This window comes from Artibeus jamaicensis, unplaced genomic scaffold, assembly GCF_021234435.1.
Source record: "Artibeus jamaicensis isolate MK-2021 breed Jamaican fruit bat unplaced genomic scaffold, CSHL_Jam_final scaffold_474, whole genome shotgun sequence".
Taxonomy (NCBI): domain Eukaryota; kingdom Metazoa; phylum Chordata; class Mammalia; order Chiroptera; family Phyllostomidae; genus Artibeus; species Artibeus jamaicensis.
This window is the reverse complement of record NW_026522046.1, coordinates 40,374,888-40,395,031: the sequence shown is the minus strand read 5'-3', so window position 1 is coordinate 40,395,031 and position 20,144 is coordinate 40,374,888. Positions and strand designations below refer to the sequence as shown.

Here is a 20,144-nt window from a genome sequence, read left to right as displayed (position 1 = left end):
CCACAGTCCTGGTCAGAGCTGCTCGGAAAGCTGCAGGAGGCGTTAATTCCTGCTGCACCAGAAAGTAGGGCACCTCTGGGTTAGCAGTTAGTGCTGGTGCTGCCAGGCGGGTTTCCGTGTGACTGTGTGACCGTGGGGGAGAGCCGGGGCTCTGGCGAGAGTCACAAGTCTGTGGGGAAGAAAGCACTGTTTGGGGCGGCAGGGGGAACCGGTTCGACTTGTCTGGCCGTTCCCCAGGGCCCCGCCCCACACCCAGGAGTGGGACTTCCCGCTGCATCTTTGTGGGCGGGTCCCAGGAACAGGAAGCCTCCACCTGACGGTGCCTGGATCCCCGCAGTGGGGCAGGCAGGGACATGGAGAAAGGACCCCACCTCTGTTACCGGGGCCCCTCTCTGCTGGCGGTGTCCACGGCGTGTGTAGGAAACAGGCCAGGGAGGCCAGGGAGTGAGGGGCCGGTAATGGTGGGTCTGTGTTCGCTGGCAGGGAGCAAGCCCTGCTCTGGGTGGAGGTGGGTGCATTGCCCGCCCCTCCCGAGGTAGTTCTCTGACCCAGTGGGGAGAGGCCGCCATTCTGTAACTCGAGGCATTGGGCCCCCGTGCCTTGAGAAGCGTGAGGACTCTTGCATTGCAGCGATCTCTGCCATGGTGTGTGGGCTCTGGTGCAGCCGAGCTCGTGTCTGGGGCGGGGTGCAGAGCTCTGATCGGTGACATGGATTTCAGGTGCTCTGTGGCATTGGCACCTCTGTTCTCCTCCCTCTTCTCTCCTTACTCGTGTGATTTACATAACTGAGCAGTGAGTGGCTGAGACAGCAGTTCCCACCAGGCTCTGTGGCTCCTCCGCAGACACGGAAGGGGTGCGGTGCTGTCCCCCAGCTCTTCGCCCGACCTTGGAAGAGGCAGCTGGCCTCGGGGCAGCATTTGGAGCTCAGCGTGAAGCCCCCTTGGGAGGCTGCTCAGAGCTGCAGTTTACATCTGCAGGCAGGACCACGCAGCCCTGGGCTCGGGGTTCTGGCCTCGGATGGCCTCCGCTCTCTGAATGACCTTGGGAAGGTTATTGACCCCTCTGCCTGAGCTTCCTGCTCTGCGAAATGGAGACAGTGGTAGTACGCACCTTCAGATCACGGGAAGGGAGTGAGAATACCTCACCTGGTAGACGCAGCTCACTGCCCGCCTCGGGGTGCCCCGCCGTTCTGTAGCTGCTGGTGGTGCAGTCTGCCCGGTGACGGTCAGGGCCTTTGCAGTGAGTCTGCAGTACATGGTCTGTTGACAGACTTACTCTTCTGGAGGTTCCTGGGGGTGGAGTGTTTCCCGGAAGCACAGTGAGGTGGCGCCAGGGACCCCTAACTGCGTGCCGTGAGGGACTTGTTTTCCCCTTGTCCCTTCCTCAGCGCCTCTGTAGTGCTCCAATGTTAATTTCAATATCAACAACTAGACTATTTAGTCTACTTTCACATAGGGCTTCCTATTTGTGTCCAACATGGACTGTTCAAGAAAAAACTATTCCATTCCAGAGGAAGCAACTTGCTTACATTTAGAGCCTTCGCACTGAATCGTGAGGACAGTTGACTTCCAGGAGTCTCGCAGCGCTCATCCCTGGGAGGCCTGCAGTTGCCGGGGGTGGGGGCTGTGTACAGGACCTGACTGCTCTGCAAGGCACCCTCTCGGGGGACGCTCAGGCCCCAGGGGTGCAGGTGGGTGCGGGACGGTGACTTAGAGGAACGGTCTCTCTTGTTTTCTAGGCACGGACGTTAAAGATGCCAAAGTGATATGTGTTTCCACAGGAACGAAATGTATTAACGGCGAGTACATGAGTGACCGTGGCCTTGCTTTGAATGACTGCCACGCAGAGATCATATCTCGGAGGTCCTTGCTTAGATTCCTTTACACACAGCTTGAGCTTTACCTAAAGTAAGTCTAGTAAGTAAGTAAGTAGAGGCAGCTGCTTTAAAAAGTATTCCCCCTGAGTCAGAAAGCACTGCAAAACTTTCACTGGAAGGTTCTCAAAACGGTAGCTTTGTTGGCAACAGCAAGGTTGGAGCCCGTTTTCCCATGATGCTCCAGCTACAAATAGAGTTGGCTGAATTACAGCAGGCACACGCATGTGCACACGTGTGTGCATGCACACACAGCAGCATCGCAGGTGTCAGATCTGTGCGTGACTCTATGCTGTGTTTCTCGCAGTTGGACATCAACAGAACTCCACTGCCTGGTGAACGTGGTCATTTTATTTGGTCACCGTGCCTAAAGTCAGCCCACTGTGGGTCTGCACTGCTTTTCTCTACAAAACCATCTCTGCACACAGTCACTGTTTGGAGTCATCAATAGGAAAGAAAGGAGAAACACTGACATTTTGATGACATGCCCATTGTTGAGCAGACAGGAATTGTGCGAATTATCACAAGCGTGTAAAGTAAAGAGCCCAGCCCAAGCTTCTCCGTACCCCTTTGAAAACATGCTCCTTTGAAATCACAGTGAGCTGGGAGAGACTGGATTTTGACCACATACAGCTAGAAAGTTTATTTTGCATCTTGTTTCCTTTCAGTAACAAAGATGATCAGAAAAAGTCCATCTTCCAGAAGTCTGAGCGGGGAGGCTTCAAGCTGAAGGACAGCGTCCAGTTCCATCTGTACATCAGCACCTCTCCCTGTGGGGACGCCAGGATTTTCTCTCCACACGAACCAATCCTGGAAGGTGTGACCAGGTTTCCTGGTAGTCGGCAGTGTTTCAAACTTCATGGCTGTGTAGCAACAGACAGAACAATAAACTTACATTAGTATCTTTTTAATGTCAGCCTTGATTGTGGATCTGAGGAATATATAAAAGCTTGAGGTTTTACTTTTCAGTGAATAATTAATTAGAAAGTTTTATTGGATGAAAAATGTTGACTCTCATAAACTAAGAAATTGGAATGGAGTGAGGCTATCTGATCAGATTTGCTTTCGGCACTTGAATTTGGATAACGTGTCACTAAATCAGCGATGTACATCCTCTTCCATATATCTGATGAGTGTTAACTTAGTCACTGTATAATTGGAGCGTTCGGCTGAGATTCCCAACGTGCGACCAATGAAAAAGGAGGCCCCGTCCTGTGCGCTTCCCCACCCGTCTCCGAGGTCCTGTCAGTCCTTTGGTTTGGCTTTGTACAAGTTGGTGTCCACGTCTCCGCTCCCACACTTAACCATTATTTATTGCAAATGGAACATTTGATTATGTTATGTTCCTCAATTATAGGAACAGCACATCCCCACTATGAGAAATTGGTAAATATTTTTAAAATAAGAAGGAAAATTTAGTCACCCAGGTCCATGTGACCCAGAGGCGATCACTGTGGACGTTGGCACACACTTCCATGAGCTTATTTCTGCACCCCTGTGGGGGGTTTTTAAAATTTAATAAATTTCAAAAAATGAGGAAATATAATAAGCAGATATCCAACACCTAGAATTAACAAATGTTAGCATTTTGTCATCCTATTTGCTTCAACTGCTTTTTAGTGATAGAAACCGATCACTTTGGTTAATAGAAAGAAGCCCTCTTTCCCCCCAACCCCTCACAAGGCCACTTCGGTGAATTTGGCTTGTGTTATATTCTTCCTGTCCAACCTTGTACACATATGCTTCACGTAGATCCCATGGATACAGAATACAGCCGTGCGCACAGACGTAAACTGCGTTGTAAACCTGCGGCGCGGAGTCTGGTGCGTTTCCCAGCGAGTGAAACACACGGTTTCCTTCTCTCGCTTCTCTCAGAACCAGCAGACAGACACCCGAACCGCAAAGCCAGAGGCCAGCTGCGGACGAAAATAGAGTCTGGGGAGGGCACCATCCCCGTGCGCTCAAACTCCAGCATCCAGACGTGGGACGGGGTGCTGCAGGGGGAGAGGCTGCTCACCATGTCTTGCAGCGACAAGATGGCACGGTAAGGCCCCCGGGTCACCTGGCTGCCCCTCTGCACCACTCACCCCTGCTTGTTCCCAGGCCCTTCTCAGTGTGCCAGTCAGCCCCACAGGCTTGCTGATCAGTCTGGTCTTGTCCCCAACATTCCCCCACATTCTCTGAATGACTAAGGCTCCAGAGGGGCTCCAGGACCCTTCCAGGGGATGGAGGTGGGCCTTTACCCAGGAGGCTCCAGGCTGCCCCTTGCCCTTGGTTATTACTGTTACGTGTGGCTTCCATGGTGAACTGACATGTTGCGCTGTGACGACATTTTAAAACAATTTTTTCCCGGAGAAGGTGTAGTTCCTCCATCGTAGGTGAGACTGTGATGCTCACATTCGCCGTTGAGTTAGTTTGGGGTAGCTGGCATTTCCATTTACAAACAACACGACACCCATCTCGGGCGTTCTGCTCTGAACACGGAGAGCTGCTGGTGGGCAGGTTGAGGGCGGGCGCTGCAGGCACACGTGGAGTTTGCACCCCCCGGGGAGGCCATTCTTTCAGGAGCCCGTGTCCATGTTCCGAAAACCCCACTCCTTCGGATGCTGGCCTCCATTCCAGTAGTTCCTTATCTTTCAGCAAATGTTTATTTGAAAAAGGTGAAAGGGTAGAAAAGTGTGTAGAATGAAAATCTCCCCTTCCAAACTCCCTGTGGCCCGTTGGAGTGGGCTCCTGGCTGCATCCCCCCCCCTCACCCAGACAGCTGTCGGGGCAGACGTGTTCACACACCTCCTTGGTTGTTCACAAGCCTTCGTCGTGACTTTCTCCACTGGCCTCCATCAGGGAAGCTCAGGGACACGAAGCCTGATCCGCGCAGCAGGGGCACCCACACGACATGTTTACTTACTACACGCCCTTTGTGTCCATTTCTGCATGTGCGTGTCCTTGAAAAATACACAGTCATTTCACTTCAGGGTATTCATGTGTATGTTGTTAGTGTACAGAAATCGTCTTGTGCTTCAGATCCCGTCCTGCACCTTGTATTTTCACTCACCCCGTGTCGGGGGGACTCTCCCTGATGTGGTCGTGAGCAGCCCGTGGATTACTAGTACATCCCAGTCATGGCCACGTCGTGTCCATCCCCTCATGGTGGAAATGAGGATTTCCTCGAACTCCCTTCCCCGTGCAGCCTTGAAGTCCCCCAAACACAGCGCCTTAGAGGCCTTGCACCCCAGGGGTTGGATACGGGCGGACCGTCACACCGTGCTGGCGGGCGTGCCCACACAGTCCCACCAGCTGCGCTGACCAACAGCACACGTGAGGTCAGCTTTTCTGTGTTTCTAATCGGTGTCTCTCGGTTTTAGTTTGTGTTTCTCTTCTCACAAGGAACGTCGCCCATTTCCTCAACTGCCTGTCCTACTCCTCTGAATTTCCCATTCACACCCGGTTGTTTGGCTTTCGGATCTCATGCTTTTTTCATCTGGATTGTAGAAGTTCCTTTTTTAGTTTGTGCTGTAATCCTTAGCAGTTGGAGGTGATTCAATGTCTTTTCTGAGTCCTTCTTGACTTTGTGCCATATTTTATTCAATAGAAACCCCTAATTTGGATGTAAATTCATCCATGAATGTGTCACCCCATGATTTTCACTGTTAGGATCTTACCTAAGAAGTCCCTTCTCAAATTAAGGGCATAAAAGTACCCTCCTGGACTTCTTTCTAAGACCTTTATCATTTGACTTTCACACGTAGGTCTTTAATACATGTGCATTGTCAGGAATAATTCTGCTCCCTTGTTCTGAGTCAGTGGGCCCGTTTTCCCAGTCCCACCGCTGAACCATCTGTATTCGCTCGCCGATCTGCGAAGGCACCTCTGTTGTGCACTGAGCCCCCACAAGGCCGGGCCTGTCCCCAGACCCTCAGCTCTGTATCGGCCTGCGGTTCACTGTCATCGCACACATTCTGTAGTTTTTCTGGCATTTCGATGTGTTTGAAGGTCTGGTCGGGGAAGACTGTCATTCTCTACCCCTTTTCTGTTTCTCAGACCTCTGGTGTCTCTTTGGGAGCCTCTGTCCCTCCGCACATGTTTCAGAGTCAGCGTTTCCAGTGTCTCTGGTTGTCTTCTGACATTTCACATGGAATTACGTTGAAGTTACAGATTGACTTGGAAAGAACTGGCATAAAGTTAAATCAGTCCATCCATGAATATTGTGTATCTCTCTCCATATTTAAACTTTTTCCTTTATGTCATTTACAGTTTTTCACAAAGATGTTAGGCAGTTTTTGACAGATTAATTCCTAGAACTTTATCCTTTCTGTGTTGTTAGTGTGATGATTATCTCGTTAGCTGCTGTGCACTCTGTGTGATTATTGCAGGTGCAGACAAACACCGTGGATTTCTCTTTACTGTGGTAAAACACATGATATAAAATTACCATCTTACACATTTTTTAAAGATTTTTTTGTGACCAGTTTTAGATGCACAACAAAATTAAGACGGAGGTACAGGGATTTCCATATCCTCTCTACCCGCGCCCCCACAGAGGGACCGTGACAGTGGGCGAGCCTGCCCTGACACAGGATAACCACCCCACATCCACAGTTTACACAGGGTCCTCTTGGTGGCATACACCCCCTGGATTTGGACAGATTTATAGTGACACGCGTCTGACTTCCTTTGCGATGTCCAAAACTGGGAGTGGTCCAGGTGGCCCCAGTGGTTTGGGGCTAAACAAACGACGGCTGCCCCATGCGGTGGGCGCCGCTCAGACAGGTCCTCCTCCTCCTCCTGCTCCTCATCTGATACACAGACAACATGGACAAATCCCAAAACAATTAGAGTGAAAGAAACCAGACCAAAAAAAAGTGCTCACTGTGTGGTCCTACTCATGCACATGTCTGGAACACGCAAACTGATCTGCAGTGACCACAGGGTGCCGTCTGGAATAGGGGAGTTGAGGCTCTTGCTCGAATGAAGGCAGGGACCTCGGGGCAGCAGCCGCAGCCTCTGCTGCAGTCTCGGCTCACCGGGGAGAGGAACTGGCTGACAAACTGTCCGTGTGAACAAAGGCAAGCCCTCTGTCCGCCGCAAAGGTACGTTCCCAATGAGTAAGGACCTGGGTAAAGAGTGGTGCCTGGCAGTTTTTGTGGCTTCCACTTTGCAAGCACAGAAAGCCAAATTATAAAGAAAACGTGAATAAATGTGACTAAACTTAAATTTTAAACTTAGTTACCAAAACTGCCATAGATAGAGTTGAGAGAAAAGCCAGCATTGGGAAGAGTTTCAGATTTGCCTGCTCAGTCACACAGGGGCGTTGCCGGCAGGGGCTTGGCTGGGGGGCCTGTGAGTGCTGTGTCTCAGTGAAATGGGGGTCACACATGTACGCAAGTCAAACTCAGATGTGCACTCCTGTGCTCTGTGCCTCCCGCTGTATCCTGACGGCACGGCATCGGAGGGAAAAGCCAGGACAAGCCAGGACGAAAGGAAGAAGGATGCCCGTAGAAGGGAAACTTGGGGACCACGGCCACAGCCTGCCCCTCCCAGCACCTCCGGCACCAGGCATCTGGGCCCCGCACCACACGGCTCTCCGGTTCTGCAAGCCAGGCCGATCCTGACGGCGCTGGGGTCAGCGCAGCCCCACAGGCTATGGCGCAGTCCGTGAGACTGGGCAGGCACCCACGCTTCTGTCTGGGCTGCAGATCCCGGTTCCCTTGACCCCTCTTCAGGGTCGATGATGTGTCTAGAACAGCTCTGAGAACTCTGGGAATACAGTAACTTAATTTACCATTTTATTGTAAAGGACGCAAGTCAGGAACGGGCCCGTGGAAGAGATGCCTGGGGGATGAGGTGCAAGGCTCTTCCTGTGCTCGAAAGCTCCCGAGCCCCCTTGGGTCAGGTCTTAGGCAGATTGTCGTCACACAGCCACAGCTGAGTGAGGCTTTGGTCATTAGTGATCAACTTGATCCCGTCTCCTCTCCCCCCTGCTCTGATTCTGTGTTCAGTTCCCCTGGCAACTGGCCCCCATCCTCCTAAAGTCACCTCATTTGCATAGACCCAGGTGAGGTTGAAAAGGGCTTACTATTCGATACCACATGGACAGATGGCCATGGCCAGACAACAGACCGGCCATGGCCCAGAAACGGCCGTGGTGGCCAGAACGCCGCCTGCCGTCTGCAGCCCTCCAGTCCTGTCCTGGGGGAGTGAAATGAACAGCCTCCTGAGTGACTGTCATGGATGAGAGGCTGTGGACAGGTGCTGGGCAAGATGTCCTGTGTCTCTTACAGACGGACAAAGCGTGTCCCGTATGTCCCTGCCTGAGGGGCAGGAAATGGGGGCAGTGGCAGAGGGCAGGCTTGGCGGTGACGGCCAGGGTGGGCCGGGGGGGGGGGGGGGGAGGAGGTGCAGCTACTGCTGGGGTCACCAGGTAGGTGGGCCGTGTGGCTGAAGGCAGCTACCACCCCCCAGGCGGCACAAGTGAGAGTTGGTTGACCATCTCATGGTGAGTTTCGTCAACTGGGCTGTGGGAAGGCACCAGGGTCTCAGACCTGGTGACTTTGGCCTCTGTGCACTGTGGAGGGAAGCAGAGACCCGCCTGAGGGCAGACAGCTTGTTCATTCGGAGCTGCTATAGCAGGGGGCCCGCCCCCTCAGTGTGGGTGAGTGGGGGGTGCAGCTCTAGTTAGGGAGGGGGCTCAGCTCAGGTGTGTTGCACGGAGGCTGTGGGTCAGCTAGCCAGAACTGAGGCCTCCTCTGGTGGTGGGCATCTGGGCTGTCTCTGGGTGGTCCCAGGTTGGGGGCAGGGACGAATGTTGGGGCGGCTGACCGGGTCCTGATGTTCTGGGCCAGTGGCCGTGGAGGCTGTGCTGGGTCGGAGCTGCCCTGTGACTCCTGGTCTGGCTGGCCGCTGGCTGCTGATGTGCTCAGCCTCTTGGGGCAGGACCAGGCCTTTGACGGACCCAGGAACAGTCACACGTGGCAGCACTCTGGACCCTGTCCGCTAGGAATTGGCGTAAGGCAGATGAAGGAGAGAGAGGCCGGGGGGTGAGCCTGGCATGGGCAGCCTCAGCACCCGTGCGGCTCTGCCCCCAGCGAGTGTCCCGGCAAGCTGCCGTGGACCCTGCAGCCTCCCCAGGGAGCGGCTTCCCCTCAGCAGCTGTCTGTGCCAGGTTCCCCGTCTTTGCACAGGCTCACTGGGGGCATTCAACAGTGTGGAGCCTGGCTCAGCAGTGCCAGGCCCTTGGCCCCCCTCCCCAGCCCTCACTGGGCATTTTTACCCCTGGCGAATGAATTCCAGCCCTCGCTGTCCTTTGTAAGGCCCTTCGGTGGGAGGCTATCAGCAGAGGTGGCGGGTGTGCACACTGCTCCCCACTGGGCCCTCTGCAGAGCAGTCAGAAGCTCCTGGAATTCTCTTTCAAAGCGTGTGTTTGGAACTAATGACTTGAAACAAGTGGAGCTCAATCACTGTTTTAAAGTGGGCCCAGGAGGCTGGATTCAGCGGACAGGCGGCCTACATCCACACACGCTCTCTGAATTTGCGCGGAAGGGTGCCCTGTGGTTTTGGAAGGCATCCAGTCATGGCGTGCGCTCTCTGGTACGATAGCAAACCCGTGTTTCCATTTTTGTTTGAGAGGGTGGGAGGAATGCGTTGTAGGAATTGCAGGGTTTGTCGGCTGAGCACGTATTTCTTGACCTGTGTGTACGAGGTACACAGTGTAAGTGTTGGAACAGAGCTGTGGGTGCCACAGACAACCAGTCCCTCCCTCCGGGAGCTTTCCTACTGGCGGGGTGGGTGGGGGCACAGGTCATACGAAGAAGGCCTGCAGGTAATGCAGGAAGTCGGCACAGGAGGAGCCTGGGACGGGGCATCAAGAGGGGCTTTCTGCAGAGTCCAAGGTGGGGAGACTGTGGCCGGGAGCTGTCAGGGGACTGTGTGCTGGGGTGAAGAACCTGAGGATAGTGCCTGGAGGGGGCATCAAAGGCCCTGGTGGCCTAAATGTGGGAGGCCCTGCGGCTGGGGGGCGGGGGGGCCGGGTCAGACAGGCTGGCGGCTGTGGGATGAAGATGGAGTGTTGGGGGTTTTCGTGCAAAGGCGTGACCTGGTGTGGCCTGTGTTTTCAGAGGGAAGGTGTGGGAGTGGGGACTGTGGGGGAGGATGAAGTGGTGGGTGGCTCCTGGGTCCGTTCTCAAAGAAGATGTCTCTCAGGTTTGCTGGCCACTGGCTGGTGACAGGGACGAGGAGGCGAGTGTGACTGAATTTGGCTTGAGCTGGGTGGACTGGGACTTAAGGCAGGGCTCATGCAGACGCTGTTCATTCACAGCTCTGACCACCCAGCACCACCTCCCCCTCTCCACCAGGGCCAGAGATTGGGCAGCTGGTGGCCAGTGCTGAGAGTGGACAGAGGGGAGCACTAATGTTTGTGAATTGGCCTGATCTCGCTGCCCCCCATCTCCGACCAGCCCTGCAGAGGCGGCTCCCCTGCGGCCACTCACCCGTCGTCCCGCCAAACCTGCCCCACACTTCTGATAGGACACTTCCGGAAAAGCACTGGGTCAGACCCTCCCAGGAAGACACCTCCATTAAATCAGGTGGTGCCACCGCCTTCTCAAAAGGCCTTGAGGAGCACGTGTGCCCTGAGGAGCTGCCTGGCCCTGCCCTTTCCCTGGCCTGTCCCCCGCCCACCCACCACGCTGGGTCTGGGTGGGCCTCCCTGCCTCCGCCTCAGATGCCCCCAGGTGCTGAGTTCAGGGCCACCCTCTCAGAGCCCTCCCTGCAGTCAGCACCCCTCTTCTGCTTTTCCTAGAACCTCGCTCCCTGCCAGATTGATTTCTTCTCAAGTTTTAATTCTCGACTCACGTATTTACCTTTTCGCGGCTTGTCTGCATCCAGGCAGCCATCGGGCTCCAGGAACACACGGGCTGTGTCGTCTCTGCCCCGTGGGCTCGGTGCCTGGCGCCAAGGGGCCGTGTGGTGTCCCTCCTCTGTGGGGCTGGGGAGAGCGAGGGCGGTGGCGTGTCTGAGGGGCCGTATGAGTCAGAGTTCGAACAAACGCTGGGATCCTCAGTGTCGGGAACGGCTGGTTTAATAAAGCCCTGTAGCCACTGCCTCTCCCAGTGCTGCAAGCAGGGTCCCCGCTGCCGCGCCTGGTGACTGGCCAGTGGCGGGGAGTGTGCCCTGCCCTGCCAGGCATGGCTGGCTCTCACCTCCACGTGCTAAATGGAGCCCGACTCCAAGATTTGGCCAAAGGAGAGGAAACGGACAGTTTATGGTTCTCAAGGACTCCAGAGCAATGGTCAGAGATACTGTTAGAACCTTCAGTAAGTTTGTTGTGGGAAAAAGTCATTCCACAGCTAAAGGGACGTTTAAGTTGATTTTTCTCTTAAAAATTCTAAACTGCTAAATCAGTTATTTCTAGGTACTCTCTTTTTGATTGGCCGACATTGTGCAGAATTAATAGGGAATCTATGCACGGGGCAGGTGGGCGTCAGGGCCGCGACGGGCGCGGAGCCCCCGCTGAGGCCTGTCCCTCTGCCCGCAGGTGGAACGTGGTGGGCATCCAGGGCTCCCTGCTCAGCATCTTCGTGGAGCCCATCTACTTCTCGAGCATCATCTTGGGCAGCCTCTACCACGGGGACCACCTCTCCAGAGCCATGTACCAGCGGATCTCGAACATAGAGGACTTGCCCGCTCTGTACACCCTCAACAAGCCTCTGCTCAGCGGCAAGTACCCCCCGAGTGCGCTCGTCCCTCTCAGAGAAACTTTCTGTGCGGGGTGCAGGTCGTGTGAGTGAAAACTCCCCAAGGAAGCTGGCTGGGGAGGAGCCGCTCCGGAGGGAGGGAGGGGCCGCCCCAGGCCCTGGGAGGGCTGTTCAGTGAGTCCCACCACTGCAAGGTTCGCCTCTCGCTGCCCGGAAAGGACGGGCAGCCTGGGCGCGGCCTTCGTGCGGGTGTGTCCTCCCGTCTCTGCAGAGAGACTGACAGATGCCGTGGAAATCATACACGCTCATTGGCTGTCTGAGGTCAAGCTGGGCTGGGCCACCAGGATGTGTGGACATGGTGACCAGCTGCCACTGCAGAGCCAGCCCCTGTGCAGCTGGTGGCCTGCCCTGGGTCCTCGCACCCAGTTTGCTCCTAGGAGGTTGGTCATGTAATTGAAACGTGCCCTTGACAGGCCCGTGTGTCAAGGATGTGGCCATGGGGACAGTGACAGGCCCGTGTGTCAGGGACATTTTACACTTGCCCTGGGCGCCCACTGTTACCAGCTTGTTGTTTCTCTTTTAGAATGTCAGTGGCTAACTGCAAAGTGAACAAGAGCTTTTGAATTCAAGGGTCCTAACTTCTCAGTTCACCCTTATTTTAAAGGACACCATTAAGGTACTTGTATCCCATTGAAAATATCATTTCACTTATTTTTCAAACTCAGAACTAAACTCACAACCCTGAACTAACCACCAGTCCCGCAGCACGTGGGCAGCCAGGACTGGGCAGAGCCGGGCTTCCTGGAGGCGTGGCTCCCCTCCGTGTCCCGGATGGAGCCTCTTACAGCTCCCTAACCTTAACCCTTCCTCCCTTAGGAAGAGGGTAGAGTGTGATAAACCCGACTGGGAAGTTGAAACGGCAGCAGCCGTGCCCACGGCACATCCTGGAAGCTGGGGAGTGAGTGACCGTGTCCTGCTCTGTGTGGACGTACGGATGTCCCGTGGGTCAGAAAATGGTTCTCCCTGTTCACTGTCCGTGCTCAGCGCCTGAGGGCTTTGTTTAACCTCAGCTGTCACCTGTCTCTGAGATTCATAGACACTTAGAACACTGCGTGATATGCGTGGCTGTGGGGGCCGCTCAGCAGAGGGTGCCATTGGGACCATGCCCATGGCAGGCGGCCCAGGGGACAGGGTCATTTTGCCGAAGGAATATTCTAAGACACTGGAATGAGAGCTCATTTATAAAAGTCAGATTATCTTTACCATCCGATGTACGGCTGTAAAAAGGTGCGGAAAAGTAGCCTTTGCAAGAGAGACCTGAGTCATTGACGCTCGTTCTGCGAGTTTGGTAACAGGAGGAAGTAAATGGTGAAGTAGAAGAACCGCCCTTCAGTCTCCTGTCCCTTGTATCACCGCAAACCCCAGAGCCCAGAGCCCCCAGCCCTACGGTTGGGGCTGCACTGAGCCCACGTGTTCTCAGCCAGAGCCTCAGTCCGAGCTGAAAGCATCGTGCCTCAGTTTCTCCCTGTGCCTAGTGACGGGGACAGACCAGGTGCCCTCCGTGGTCCTCTGGGCCAGTATCAGAATTCTGTGAGGGACAGGGACAGTGCTCAAGGTCCAGGGAGCAGAGTGCTTCTCGATCGCTGAGCCAGGGGGCAGCAGCTTACAGCTTCACAGTCTATTTTGAAATGCACACTGTTTGAGGTATTTTAACTTGGATAGATGCTTTGTTTTGGAAACAGTGGGGTTTTGCTGTTGTTTTTCCTTGAAGAGAGCTCAAGTCGGCGCAGCAGGTCGCTTTGGGGAAGACACCTGCACGCAGGACACCCCTGCGAGGTGCGCAGGGGGCAACACAGCCGGGGGCCGAGGGAGGCGGAGAGGCCGAGAGGCCCTCCCTCGTGGATGGGCTGCACGGGGGCCGCCGGGCTGTGGAAATCCACTGTCCTCACAGGCAGACGGAATCGAGTGCGAGGATCTGGTGGGGGAATCCTGGTGTCTCAGACGTGGCAGGTCACGCTCCCGTGGCCGGGACACGGGGGCTGGCCCCTTCAGTCCCCGCCTGTGTCTCCGCGGCATGCACACGCACTCGGCACAGTTCGCCCCGTGCTCGCCGGCTGTCCTGTGCACACTCCGTCATGGAAGTCCCATTAGAATGGGAGCGATGCACAGCGGCGTCCAGAGAACCACAGGGTCCGAGGGAGGGCAAGAACGGTTGCAAATTTAGCCCAGAGGGTGACTGAGTCAGCTAGAACCAGGTCCCCTGAAAACCAAGCAAATCAGATAGGCCTTTAATAAAAAATGTAGTGGTGGACTATTTTTAAAAAGCTGTCTAGGCCAAAGAATTTCATGTTATTTAGGAATTTCATGTTATTTCAGCATGAAAAGCACATGTGACTTTTTTAAAATATATATTTTATTGATTATGCCATTACAGTTGTCCTATTTCCCCCTTTATTCCCCCCTCTTCATTCCCCTCCACCCTGTACACCCCTCCCCACCATTCCCCCCCTTTAGTTTATGACCACATATCTCAAGTTCTTTAGATTCTGTATTTCCCCTACTATTCTTGCCCCCCCTCCCCCCGTCTATTTACTATCTACTGTCTATGCTACTTATTCTCTGTACCTTCTCCCCCTTCTCCATCTGACTTTAAGAGAGGACCATAGAGGGGAGCTGCGGCCCTTCGGGCCGTCGCGGTGCGCACTAACCCTCCCTTTCCTGGCACTCGGGAAGCGGAAGCCCTGCAGATGTGCTGGCGTCTTCTTCCCAGGCCACTTTCACATCTGCACCCGCTGGCTTCAGAGCAGCTCCAGCCTCTAATTCCCATCCACGCCTGATTCTCAACAGGCCCCGTTTGCTGTCCAGGTGGGGGAGAGAAGTCCAGAAGCAAGGCCAGGGGTCTTGACTGTCCCAGGGCCTGGTGACAGGCAGGCTGCCCTGGGGCCACGGGCGGCTCCCCCAGTGCTGGTTTTACTGCCACTGTGGTCACAAAATACCAATAAGGCAGCGTGGGGAGCGCATCCTAACGATGCTGTCTGAGCTGGGGGACCTCTGGGAAGACAGGGCAGGGGGCCGCTGCTGGTGCCAGAGAGAAAGCCACACACGCCTGCTGGGGAAGGCCTGTCCCCATTTTTAGCAGTTGGTAAAACTCGGACTCTTGTCTCTGCGTCACAAAGCCTTACTTGAGGGAAAGGGGGAAATGTAAATATGAATGAGGGTGAGAGAAGGTGTGTGTTTTCCAGGCAGGAGTGGCCCCCGAATGGTGGGGACTCTCCTTGTGTCAGAGGGGTGGGGCGGGGCGGGTCGGGTTCGGCCCCCAGTACAAAACCTTCCTTTTTCCATCATGCCTGTCTTCTGTTTTAGCCTCCCACTGATTTTCTCCTGCCCTATTGCCGTCTGGATTACAGTGGCTTTTTTACTTTTTCTGTACCTGTGGTTGGGAAGTTCTAAATTTCACTTCTTTTTTACCCAGTGTTGGCCCTTAATTTTTAAACAAATGAGCACTTTAAGAAATCAGCGTGGAGAATTAATCAGTATTGATAAGGACCCCACCCGAGAGGAGCTGGAAGCTCAGACCGGCTTCGCCCTCCTTCCCACCTCATCCTGGTAGATTCTGGTGGCGTCACCTTGTGGTTTAGATTAGAAAGTCCTCCCAGCCACCTTCCCCATGGGTCCCTCCGCCGGACTGTCCGTGACAGTTTGGACAGACGTACGCGGCCACAGTTCCTTGCCAGTCGCTGTGCATTCAGGGTCAGTCTTGACTTTGCTGGGACAGAGAGGGGTGGCTGTTCTGGTCAACTTGGAAGGGGCCCCCCAGCGGTGCCCCCACCCCTGGGCCGCCCTCGCCCAGCATCTGGGGTTGCAGCAGCCGGACTGGGTGCTCCCGCAGAAGCTGCTGTCACCATCCCTGGTCTCCTGGGCTCAGAGCCACCTCCATCCTCTCTCCTTCCGAAAGATTCCCATTTTGTTCTCTGTCTGGTAGCATTAAGTTTATCTTTTTTCCTTAAAACTCAGACTTTCCCCAGAGTAAGGCCAGGAGTATGGCTGTGTTCCTCCCCCTCCCCCAACTCCTCTGACGGCTTCCACCTGGACCACCTCGCCTCCGGGTCGGAGAGACTTTCTCCGGTTTTTGTCCCGTGCTGTTGCTTTTGCGCCATCTTGTCTGCAAGTCTCGGTCCAGTTTCTCCTGTGGCACGCGTCCTTTGCCACCCCTTCAGTCTGCCCCGCTCTCTGAGGAAGCTGACCTGCCCGGTCACAGCCACACACGGACATTCCGCTCACAGGGGCGGTTGCTGTCCGGGTTGTTCAGTGTCCGGGACCTGCCGGCGCGTGTCACAGCCACACACTCGCAGTCCCCGCCTGCTTGGGGTCTTCGTTCTTCAAGGACCCACTGTCTGGGCTTTCCCATCTCCTGTGTCCCAGAGAACTTCCTGGTGGCTGGAGCCCTAGACAACACAGGGCTGACCAGAAAGTTCATTCGGTTTTTCCCGTAAGATGGCTCTGGTAGTACTTAGCTGTCTTTAACTTTTTTCAAACAACTGTTGGTAGATTGTGTTGTGACAGCTGTCATAGTGGCGTGCGTTAAAATTATCAAAACTGGTGAGTTTTTGTGTGTTGCTATTTTAACATTGAAGATAGAAGAAAATAAACATTCTTGGCATATTATGCTTTATTATTTCAAGAAAGCTAAAAATGCAACTGAGATGCATAAAAAAGATTTGTGCAGTGGATGGCGAAGGTGCTGTGAGTGATCGAACATGTCAAAAGTGGTTTGTGAGGTTTCGTGCTGGAGATTTCTCACTGGACAGTGCCCACAGTCAGGAAGACCAGTTGAACTCGATAGCGATCAAATTGAGACAGTAATTAAAAACAATCAGTATTCTGCTACGTGGGAGGCAACTGATATGCTCAAAATAATCCAAATCGGTAAAGTTATTGGTGAAAATGAAAAACGTGTCTGTTATTTTTACGGACAAAACCGAACGGACTTTTTGGCCAACCCAGTCGTTGGGAGGTATTGAGCATCCCTGACTGGAAGGAAGCAGTCTGGCCAAGGAGGGTGGCCAGCGCCTGTTGTGGACGTGGTGCCGCGGGTTGGTGTGACGGACCAACCCAAACGACCTTGAACTGCCTGTAGACTCAAGGGTCTAGGATGTGGTTCGCCTATGTTTGTTCATTTGTCTGTTTGAACATTCAGTACAGGTGTCTTTGATGACAAAGTGGCATTACCTGTTGTACTGATGATTCCTTTGAGGATTTCTCAGCAATAACAGTTGTGCCGGGATTTGTCTGCAAACCACGTCTGGGGCATAGGCACTCCCCTCTTCTGTCACCCCGGGGGGTATCGTCGGCCGGGTAGAGACTTCCAGTTAAATGCGCCCAGTCCTGTGTAGTCTTGGCCATGCAGGCTGGGTGAGGGACCCGCTGGATCCCCTGCTTCCTGGTGACACGGGCTTGTCCAGGCCAGGCAGCCAGTAGCACACACTTCACTTTCTGGACTGGAGGCTCAGGCTCCTTCCCGACATTGTGTTTCAAAACCCCAGGGTTTCAGCTATGAAGGAAGTCTTATTTGGCCAGTGGTCCCCTGTGCAGAGTCCTTGGCACCTGTCTGGGCCTGGTGAAGCAGTGAGAAGGCGGTGGGGAGGCCGTGAGAGCGGGGCACAGCCTGCTGCCCGGTCCCTGCTACTGCTCACCGCTGGATGGGGTCCAGTCACTTCCCTCCTTGGCTCAGGGTTTGCAGTCCTCAGGGAAAATCAGGTGGAGGTCTGGAGGGCGCCTGGCTCCAGGCTTCAGTGGCAGGAGGTTTCACAGCTTTTGGGTCCCCAGGGGCCAGTGACACCGAGGGCCTGGGAGGCCCGGGTGGATGGCCAGTGTCACCATCACTGTCAGGCACTGCACACCAGGTTCCTTACACTTCAGCTCCTACCCAGGTCTCTGTTTGCAGGATAAAGGTCACTTTCAATCGAGAGTGTAAACTATATATTTTCTGGGTCAATAAACATATGACAGAGAACTTCTGTAGCAGGAAGCCACGGTGGCCTTAATGTCTGTCAGGAATCATTATGCATGTAATTTGCTTTGATGGCCCATTGTAGGTGAAGGCGCCCGTGGAGACGCCTGTGGGAGGGAAGTCCGAATGGGCACCAGCTCTCCGGGCTTTGTACCTGGCGTTAGGCCAGTTTGGTTTCTCTGTATTTTTGTTCTGGGCGTTTTGACTCACATAATTCACAACAGCAGAGACTCATTCGCAGCCTGTGATTTCCTGCTTTCCCTGGTTTCTGCCCGGTGGCCTGTGATTGGCTCCTTACCCCAGTCCTCACTTTGCAGCCCCGAAAAGACCTGCTCTCCCAGATGTCGGGCCACTCGGGGGCATCGGCCCCTGGGACTCAGAGAAAGGTGCTCTCCTGACCATCAGGGAAATTCTCCTCCAGAAAAAGCATGTGGTTAGCATTGGAAGCCCAAGCTAGCTCTTTTCTTTCTGCCTTATTTTCTCCATTTTTCCATTTATTTAGCTTAAAATACAAACCATATTTGTACTGTTAGGGTCTTACTTTTTCGGGCAGTTAGTTGACCATTTCTGATTGTAATGTACAGTGTTGTGGCTCTGAGGCTGGAGTGTCATTCAGTGGTGACCCTTGACAATGACCTGATTGCACAGGAGTTCAGATTTATGAGGACAGCGACACAGTACGAGCACTGCCCACTCGCTAGCAACACAGTCCCACTGAGTACCTGGAAACCAGGTGCCGAGCAGAATCAGTTTGTAAGAGGTCCCTTCCTGGCCCCGTCTCTGTGGGGCTTCAGCACGTGGCGCTCCGCGGCGCGCAGGAGCCGTGCTGAGTGGCGAGTGACTTCCATTCCGAGGGGAAACTGTGTTTATTGTAGCATTTTCTACCTAATCAGATAGCGGTCAGGCATTTCGATAAAGGGATGATGGTCAGATTTTATTCAAAGACTCAGAGGATCTGTCTCCCCCGCGCACCCATGGGCCACCGAGGCCGGCGCACGTGGAGCTCCCCCCCTTTTCCTGCCTGGCTGACAAAACTGGGCCACCTCTTCTCACCATGCCCTGCTGGCCGGGACTCACACCACAGGCCCCCAGTTCTCCGCCTGGGGACTCAGGCGGAGGTCCACTACCGGCTGCCCTGTATCGTCGGCCGCCCTGTGTCCCCGGCTGGCACAGGGCAGGTCGTGGGACTGACTTCTCAGCCTCCGCCTCCTTGAGAGCCAGTCGGTCCTCGTAACTCTCCACAGGCCCTACTGTTCCGTCTCAGTGGCGACCCTGCCACATACCAGTGTGATTTGGAGCGATTGCCCGACGTCGGGACAGAGACTCCATTCGATGCTGAGGCTCTCCCTTCAGTACCAGACTTGGTAACAATTAACACTTTCATCTCTCAAGTCCGTCACTCTGCTCGGCTCTGAAGTGCCGCACATGGCCATGACTCATCGAATCCAGACTCGCTACCTGTCCAGGTTCCTTTGCTCTAAAACTGAACATTGGCTACAAAGCGAGAGTAGAAGAGGCCACAGGCCCCAGCCGTGTGGGAGTGGGACTGGTGGGTAACTCTCCCGTCAGAGAGGAAACCAGGCTGAGCTGCTCTTAGTCTGTGTGCAGCAGAAATGGCAACTGGAGTTGCAGGCACGCTTAGCAGATCCGTGGCCTTGAGCGGATGCACAAAAATAAATGAAGCGTTTGGTTCCAGAAAGTGTTGAAATGCAGTAAGAAAACATGTGAAGAGGTTGGACCTTGCATCTTGGGTGTCGGGCGTGTGAAAGGGTGACCTCGGCGTCAGGGCCTGAGGTCACACGTGTGGCTTGCCGTCCCGAACGGGCCGCCCCGCTTTCCCACTCTGTTGCCCGAGTGAGTTAGAAGTGCTGTGAGGTCGCACAGGTCTCGGTTTTGTGGGCCTTCCACCACCTCTCAACAGACAGCGCATTTCTGGGCAGCAGGAGGTGGCACTGGACCGGTGCCAATCGGTCCCACACGCCTGTCGCAAGGGCCTCGGCATCACCTCGCTCGTCCCTCCCTTCCAGGCATCAGCAACGCAGAAGCACGGCAGCCGGGGAAGGCACCCAACTTCAGCGTCAACTGGACGGTGGGCGACGCGGCCGTCGAGGTCATCAACGCCACGACGGGCAAGGATGAGCTGGGCCGAGCGTCGCGCCTGTGTAAGCACGCGTTGTACTGTCGCTGGATGCGTGTGCACGGCAAGGTACTGAGGCGCCCGCCCACCCCCACGCTTGTCCCTGTCGCAGCCCCGCCTCCGTCCACACGGCCCTTCCAGACCTGCTCCTTCTGGTGCCATCCAGCCTAAAGTCCAGCCCTGGCCCTTCAGATTTAAAGCGGCTCAGCCCCAGAGGCAGCATTTCCCTCCCCAGCCCTCCTGCCAGGGACCTTCTGTCACCTCAGAGAGCAGGCGCCCAGAAGGGCAGGCGTCGCTGGGCTCAGTTAAACCCGCCGGGAAGGATTTTAGACCTTCTCTCCACAGTAGCGTCAGCAGGGCCCCCTTTTCACCAAATAAAACCTCATGTGGTAAACCAGTATATTACTATTTTTCATTGATTTATGAGTCAAG

General features: G+C 54.7%; 1 protein-coding gene across 10 annotated transcripts in view; it reads left to right on the top strand.

Moving 5' to 3' along the window:
• Window positions 1–20,144, top strand: part of ADARB1 (adenosine deaminase RNA specific B1) — a 98,559-nt gene that overhangs the window by 74,287 nt on the left and 4,128 nt on the right. For 8 of the 10 annotated variants that reach the window (XM_037158175.2, XM_053657800.1, XM_037158174.2 and 5 more), the window contains 5 exons: window positions 1,739–1,907; window positions 2,542–2,690; window positions 3,749–3,917; window positions 11,406–11,587; window positions 19,603–19,781. In XM_037158175.2, the coding sequence (XP_037014070.1) occupies window positions 1,739–1,907; window positions 2,542–2,690; window positions 3,749–3,917; window positions 11,406–11,587; window positions 19,603–19,781 (848 nt within the window). The remainder of the gene's footprint in view (window positions 1–1,738; window positions 1,908–2,541; window positions 2,691–3,748; window positions 3,918–11,405; window positions 11,588–19,602; window positions 19,782–20,144) is intronic. The other 2 variants (XM_037158173.2, XM_037158179.2) reach the window with 2 other exon arrangements.